Below are 8,126 nucleotides of genomic sequence, written 5' to 3' on the forward strand. Positions count from 1 at the left end.
ATGTTGAAAACTTTTTAAAAAGATTTCAGTTGTGAAAATGCAAGCCTGTTGCTACACCCATTGGTGTAAATGAAAAATTGCAATTAAAGGAAGGAGCACCTAAGCTTGTTGCCAAAATTTATCGAAGTCTGCTTTGGTCTCTTATTTATCTTACAAATACAAGATGAGTCATTGTCTCGGCGTAATCTCAAAATTCATGGGTTGGTTCTCTTTTTTCTTGTTGAACTAGGGTTGGTTCTCTTAATGATAGAAAAAGTATATCCCAGATATATTTTCCAGTTGGGATCTAAAGTTATTGCATGGACATCAAAAAAGCAAATTAGCAGAGGCAAAAAATATTGCCTCTATCCAAACATCATGTCAAGCCGTATGGATAAGAAGAATTTTAGAAGATTTGTTTCAAAATGAAAATGGTTCAACAACTATAGATTGCGATAATATGTCCTCAATAGCACTGACAAAAATCTAGAAATCTAGTTTTTCACTACAGAACAAAGCACATTGAACTCTATCATCACTTCATTCGCATTTTGGTACATCAAGTAGAAATTCAACTTCAGTTTATCAACACCAATGAACAATTGACAGATATTTTCACAAAAGCTACTACAATTGAATTTTTTTTTAAATGTAAGAACTATATGCAAATTACAAATTAAGAAGGGTATTAAAAATGTAATTTGTAATTGCTAAAGGTGTTAGAAAAATCTAGAGAACAATTAGCTGTTGTAGTTTCCAAAGCAGAAAGCCTAGAGAAGTTTGATCATTAGATAAGTATTGAATATGTATTGGTTATTTTGTAGGGGAGTGCTACAATGACAAAATCGACAAAATTCTTGATTTAATGACTCACTTTCACTAGAGGACAAAATATTTTCAAAGTTTGAATTTAATCTAGACCGTTCTTTTACCCGTGTCGCTCATCAAGTTAAGGAGTTTGTCAAAAATCCTTCACACATTTAGCATTTCCCTATTTTGTAAGTTCCGATGTGGAACTCTCTAGGCCTTGCTAGTTGGGCTAAATCCTCTAGTATAAATAGAGGTGTTTATAATGTGTTTGAACAAGTAAAAAAAGAAAGCAAGAAAAATCAGAAATAAAATCAAGTTATCGAGCAATTATAAGAGCATATAAAGGTATATCCATCAGGCAAGTAAAAACCTTGTATCCAAAATGATAAAAATGTGCTAGTTTGTTGAAAACTCATCTGGTAACAGATTGCTAGTCTAAAGAAAAACCACCCACCAATTCATTGTATAAAGACTTATGCTCTATTTGAGTCAAAACCCTAAAATCTATCACTAGTCTGCATCAAAATAACCATAGTTTTCTTCGTCTGATCTTCACATTAAGATAAGCAATGTACCAACTCTCCAGGAATGCAGTTAACTTTCAGCTGATATGAATTGATAGTCATGAAATTCAGTCGAAGATTTGTATACCATATCGATCCACGTCGGTGCCTGCATTTCAAGTAACTACTAAATATAGAAACACTTTCACTGAATATAAAAATTTAAGGAAAGGAAAACCTTAAGTAAATATAAGAAGGAATTAGACTTGCCTGATCACAATGCTGGGTTATCATCTTGATTGTTAAACAAGGTATTTTCAAATGCTTCTTCGTTGAACAACTGTGGCAGCAAGTTCGCTTCAAAGTTAGTATTGGACCTCCCAATATCTAACAGTAGGTTTACTAGACTTCCTCCATTTTGTCCTGTTGGTGCCACCGCTGGTGGTGGTGTTGGTGTATAGTAACTTAGTTGTTCAGGAGCTACATTATAGAGTGGTGAGAGTGGCGGTGGGTTATTACTTGGTTGTGGAGAAGCTACATCATTGATTGGTGGTGGTGTTGGTGGATAGTAACTTAGTTGTTCAGGAGCTACATTGTGGAATGGTGATAGTGGCCGTGGGTCACTACTTGGTTGCTGAGTAGCTACATCATTGAGTGGTGGTGGTGAATAGTAACTTAGTTGTTCAGGGGCTACATTACGGAATGGTGATAGTGCCGGTGGGTCACTACTTAGTTTCTGAGAAGCTACATCATTGAGTGGTGGTGGTGCTTGGAGAAATTGGGTTGAACTTGAAAACCCGGCACTGCTACCGTAAGTTTCATTTTCAGTAGTAAAATCTGAACTGAGCACAGGAGGAGGTCCAAGAGGAGGAGGAGCCAGATAACGATGACCTTCACTTATTCCTTCTAGCATAGCTGCAACATTTTCTCCTATATAGTTACCATTGAAGTTCAATATATTCGATAAATCACCATCAAGAATATGTTCAGCATTAAGTGACCCAGATGGAGAGTAAGGAATAGAGTTGATGCTCCTGCTAGTTCCTGTGCCTGAATTGGGTTGTTGAGATTGACTAAGATTGTCACATGATGAACCCATATTTTGTTGTTGAGAAGCTATCTGCATTGTTGGTCTGTTGGCTATCGGGTGATGAATGACCCCTTGAAAGAAAGTATTAGTGTCTAAGGACGAAGTCGTTATTACGCCACCTCCAGAAGATTCGGCCAGAAAGCCATTGTCAAAGTTAGGATAAGAAGACGGTACAACTTCATTTCCTGCAGTAATATAGTACTAGTACATAAATTATTTGACTACAATAAGTTTTTCTAAGTTCAAGACGTGTTATGTTATAACACCAAGTGCCCAATTGTATCGTACATGGGCGAGTCGTAGACTTAGATGGTTTGCACTTGGCATAGTGCATGGAGAAGGTTCGTAGCTCGTAGGTACGACATGCCTGCTCAAAGATGAGAATCTTATGAACCTATGTCCACCGATCTAATTACTAGTACTTGATCAATTAAAGTAGAGGGCATGAAGAAGACAAGATGAGAATTGGAACCTTGGAGTAAGTTACCACTTAAGCTTGAGGGTGCACTAGGAGTCTGAGAAGCCTGTGAGAATTGAGGAAGTACAGGTTGGACATTAGTCACTGACAAAGGATGGCTCGAAGTAAATGCTTTGAAAGCCGATCGAGCCAAAGATCTCCTTCTCACGGTTTTTTTTTCTCCCTTATCAACTCTCTTCGAATAAATTCGATATTTCTGCAAATAAGTTAATAATAAGCATTTGTTTGAACCATAAGAACGTATAGAAGAAAAATGCACGTGAGATTATATATGATTTAAGCTCCTGAAAGAAATTTTGTTTAGGAATAGGCCATGTATGGTATATAATTAGACAAGCGGATCGAAACTAGATATTGCGATTTTAGAGCTTTTAATTACTGAAAAAACGACTAACCAGTTTGGTCTCGAACTGCATGTGATGTATGAAAATAGTCGTACATATTTACGTGATACAGTTAGAGGAAGTACAACTCATTAATTGGGCCTTCTTTCTTCAATATCCGCAAAGCATAATACTCGTGCTTAGAGGATGATTTGAACCCTCGAACTCTTCCCAAAAGATCTAATTAAATTCTTAATTCCTAAGCTACAACTCGAATCTTCCAAACTCATTTCGTACATGCAAGTTCATTGTCTATACTCCATAGTAATTTAAATGGCAATAGATCATAAGGAAACAAACCTGTAAATGACTAGCCACATGTTCTCTAGTCAGTCCAGGAACCTTCATAATTTCCAATATTTGTTTGGGAACAGCATCTGATTATCAGATTCAAGTAATATATGTAAATAAATGACACAAAAAAGAAATTGGTTAGGGTTGGAAAACTACTAATTATACGCATAAAATTTGAACAATATAGATCAGACATTCTGTGTATGAGTAACGCCAGATTAGGTTACAAGTCAAAGCCTACTCTAACCTACACTTCCATTTTCAAGGCAGTTCTCTTTTTCTCTCTTGATAGATTTTTCATTCTTGATGGACGGTTGACTCCTATTTCAGGTCTGAGGTACGGTACCTAGCTATAATATCACCTAGGTCGTGTGTATCCGTACCTTATGTGACTGATCAATTCTATACAAGTAGGTTTTTCATGGTACATATGTAAAAAATAGAGTAAAATCAGCTTAGGTAATATTTGCTATTTCTCCACGATAGATATGACATATGACTTGAGATCTGGATTCACTCGAGTTAGATTTTAGAGTGTTTATTTGTCTCAGTCTTCTTTATAATGTCTGACTCAATGAATGGTAACTCTAGCTGATTTTGGATTCGGTTAAGTCATATGTTAAGTAACTCTAACTTAAGAGTCCAAAGTCTGATATAAACTCAAATATGTACATAAAATGTAAATGTGCAGCTTACTTTCCTCGCCTCCTATAATATCAAGGGCCTCCAAGAAACGGCTACGAAGATCAGCATCCCACACCATTCTTTTTAACTTCTTGGTGGATGGTTCATCCTTCTCTTCATCACTAACTTCTCTGGGATGCTTCCGTTTATTATTTCCATTCTGTTTTCTCTTCAAATTATTCACTTTCTTGTTCATTGACCAAGATTCGGATTCGGTCTCTTCATTATCGATCTCTTCATTAGTTACCTTCTGAGTTGGTGTAGAACCTCTGATAGTTAATGGTTTTTCGACCCTTCTAGTCACACGATTAGTATTATTCCTTTTAATTGTATGTTGCCATAAGTTTTGAACCTCATTCATGCTTAAAGGCTTCATGAGAAAAACAGAAGCTCCACGAAGTGCTCCTTCGATTATTATATCTTTCTCTGCTTCTCTGGACATCACTGCATACAAAATAGCCATATTAGAGGTAAAAAAAAAATATACACCAGTCGCGAAGGCTATTCCGATTGGGTATAAGTGTGTTACTCCGTTGGATAGACTAGGATTGAAATCTTACTGTTCTAAAAAGAATGTAATCAAAGTTTCAACTTTGACGTAAAACAATAAAATTTAAAAGGAATAAACGATCAGATGCTACTCTAATAAGAAACATGCACGTGGTACGTGGTTCATGGAAATGTTTGGTTTGGTTGCATTTATGCAAATCGAGGTAGCTAGGTTCTTCGTCTAAGATTCGTTTCCTGTGCTAACAGATTTTGTATTTAATTTCGTATCTGCGCTAGTAATATGATATAAAAGGTTTTTATCTCTATTACCGCTAGCATGCAAGTTATTTATTTAAATTCCTATTTGTGCTAGGAATAGCCGAATAGCTATGTTGAATTGTACTTGAACATAATGCAGGTTAAACGACAACGTTTTAGACCTCGTAAACATATATAGGTCTAAATGCGGCTAATTTTCACCGAGACTCTGTCCCACACCACTATTAAGTATGTTTAAGATTTTACCTTGAGAGTGTGAGAAATAATTTTTTCCCTCACCAATTTAGAACTCTTGTTCCTCATACCATGAAGAACGAATAGTACCATGAAGAACCATCAAACTTGTACATATCGTAGGTTTGTAAACGATTATTGTAAGTTTTAAACCTCTCAAAATTATAATAGACTAGCCCTCGACCCGTTGGTCCAGCACTATGACCATTGTGAGGGTTCTGCAGTAGTCTGCATATATCCACTCTCTCCAAGTATGATCATTTTTCTGAACTTCTAAATAAAATAAGGAGACATTTTTATTTGTTGAAAAAATTAAGAAGATAGTACTCAAAGTAATACTTACAAATGACTGGTATGTTGAATTCTTTCTTTACTTGGTAAAGGAGTTCAAGTCCATTCATCTCTGGCATATGAACATCAGTGAGGACTAGGTCAAATCCACCTTTCTTCTCTCTAAGTTCCTTTAAAGCTTGCACAGGATTTTCATGAGCCACCACTAAGAATACAGAAACAAGATCAATAATCATACGTAAAAACGAATTCAATGCATGTTAATAACAAGTATTAGTTTCACACTTTTCTTATGTTTTTTTTGGAAGAAGCAAAATAGTTCATTAATCGACCGAGTAATGGTAGCCGAGAAGGCTACCGAAAACTCAACAATATTACAAGTGAAAACTCAACAATATTACAAGTTAATACATTAGAAGGCTTAAAGCCTTGATAAAGCATCCCAATTACAAATGAAGTCACTAAAGTTTATATTCTTGATCCATGGTTGTTTGATAGCCCAGTAGAATACCATTCCTTTGATTTTAACAACTTTTCTTATGTTTTGAATTTTAGATGAACCAAAACCGATTTTTATGAGCTCTATCTCAAACTGATTCGAACCAAACTAATAATTGTAAATCTACGCGTAATATATATAATTCGACCAAGAACTAGTCTAACTAAACACGTAAAAGTGCATGTATGGTACAATTATAAATTAGTTCAAGCATTGATATTCGATTGGGATCTTAGTACTCATGAATTCTTTAATTAGAACCCAAATTTACAAATTTATGACACCTAAATAAAATCTTATATAAATGCCAATCATGGCATTTTGGGGCCTGATAACTACATGTTAGTTCGTTTTGGTCTCCATAAGTATGTGACATTTTATTTTCCCCTCAATTTTCATCTCGCTTTCTAATTTTATTTTATGGCTTTCTGTGTAACCTTTCTCTTTATTTCTCTCTCCTCCTCTTCCAGCTTCAACCAAACCCCGATAGCGAGTGGGCGGTCGTCCACATGTTAACCACCTTCATTTCTCTTTCTTCTGTCTGTATCTCTCTTATCTCATTATTTCTTTTCTCTTCACCCCCACCATCATCTCCATGTACCACGATATCCTCTTTTCTCATCACCATCTTCATCTAGCTCTTTGAAATCCTATGCTAGGGTTCCTATGCTAGGGTTCTGCGGGTATCCTCGATCCAATTATTTCACATTGAGATGAAGAAATGAAGATGGTGGTTAATAGATATAATGGTGGTGGAGAGAGAGGGAGGGATAGAGACAGAGAGGGATAGAGACAGAGAGAAAAAGGGAGGGAGAGAGAGTCACTCCCAACAGATGGTCGGCCGGCCAACACTCTATATATTCTCATTTAGATTTGTAGTAAAACTTTTTTTTCAGCCGTGATACACATCCCAGCACGAAACCCGGCCGAAACCGGGCGGGGTGACGTATCGGGCTGTGATCTAGAGAGAGAAAGTGAATTCTCTCTCTAGATCACAGCCCGAAACGTCACCCCACTGGGTTTCGGCCGGTTTCGTGCCGGGATGAGGATCATTTTTTTTTTTTGCCCTAATCTCCTCATTTTTCTTTTTGGCCCGTCTTGATGAGTATTTGTGCGAGGGATTTAATCAGGAAGTCATACTTCAACTAAATAAATCATCTCCCTAGAAAAAAAACTAAATAAATCCTCAGATCAGAAAAGAATTTACCTAGCTCATATAATTTAGGTTAAATCGAGTAAGTGATTGATAAAAAAAATGAAACAAGAAAAAATTGACACTTTTATTCTTTGTGAAAGTTTTTATGAACATTTGAAAAATCGTCATCACATGAACCCTTTAACTAGAACCTTACAGTCTAGTAACAAAAACGAATACCAAGAGATTATTATTTTTTAGTCGCCCCTACACCCTGATTCTGTACACAAAATCTTTAAAAGAAATAGCAGCTACGAAAACTGGATGTATTGATTGCTATTGATTTTTGTAGACTGAACAAATAGAAGCGGATGAGTAGTATGAAAATGATGATAAAAAAGATTGATAGTATGAGTCCATTAATTGGTCCAAAAATCCAAGGCCAACGAAATCTTTTTTTTTAGATATATGAGTGTGTGTTTTACCAGTTACCACTTGACTGACATAGAATTCACTTCAGAATGTCTAGATTTGAATAGCTTCCAATATTAAAAACATGAAATAGTAAAACAAAAAACAAAGAATGAACTTAAAAACTAGGCATAGCGAAATAAGAAAAAATCATTTTTGCAAAAAAAAAACAAATGAAACTTATGCCCCAAAACTACAATAGTTATACAACATGTTATAAACACAATTTTCACAAAATGCATAACTAGTCGAGCTATATATACCTTCATAGTTATGTGCCTTTAGCATGGCCTCAACAGGTATAATACACGACCTATCATCATCAACTAGCAAAACACGACGGCCTTCCATGGCTCTTAGAGAGATCGAGAGAGAGAGAGAGAGTCAAGAGTTGTTGAGAAGGAGAAAGAGAGTTTCAAATAGATTGATCACAAATGAAACAAAATAAAAAGCTTAAGTTTTAAGATAACAAGGTGCCTTTTTAGAGATAAAGAGAAAGATATAGAG

At 35.7% G+C, this 8,126-nt stretch overlaps 1 protein-coding gene across 1 annotated transcript; it reads right to left on the reverse strand.

Annotated features, from left to right (window-relative positions):
- Positions 1 to 1,092: 1,092 nt before the first annotated feature.
- LOC147548621 (uncharacterized) lies at positions 1,093 to 5,750 on the reverse strand. The gene is made up of 6 exons (XM_086668089.1): positions 5,567 to 5,750; positions 4,234 to 4,665; positions 3,544 to 3,620; positions 2,855 to 3,056; positions 1,563 to 2,567; positions 1,093 to 1,461 (listed from the first exon to the last, which is right to left on the reverse strand). Exons 1-5 carry the CDS (start codon positions 5,748 to 5,750, stop codon positions 1,567 to 1,569), a joined length of 1,896 nt encoding a protein of 631 aa, XP_086524215.1. The 3' UTR covers positions 1,093 to 1,461; positions 1,563 to 1,566.
- Positions 5,751 to 8,126: the final 2,376 nt, after the last annotated feature.

This window comes from Eschscholzia californica, unplaced genomic scaffold, assembly GCF_041429995.1.
Source record: "Eschscholzia californica isolate CP2 unplaced genomic scaffold, dmEscCali1.0.p SCAF_3, whole genome shotgun sequence".
NCBI lineage: Eukaryota > Viridiplantae > Streptophyta > Magnoliopsida > Ranunculales > Papaveraceae > Eschscholzia > Eschscholzia californica.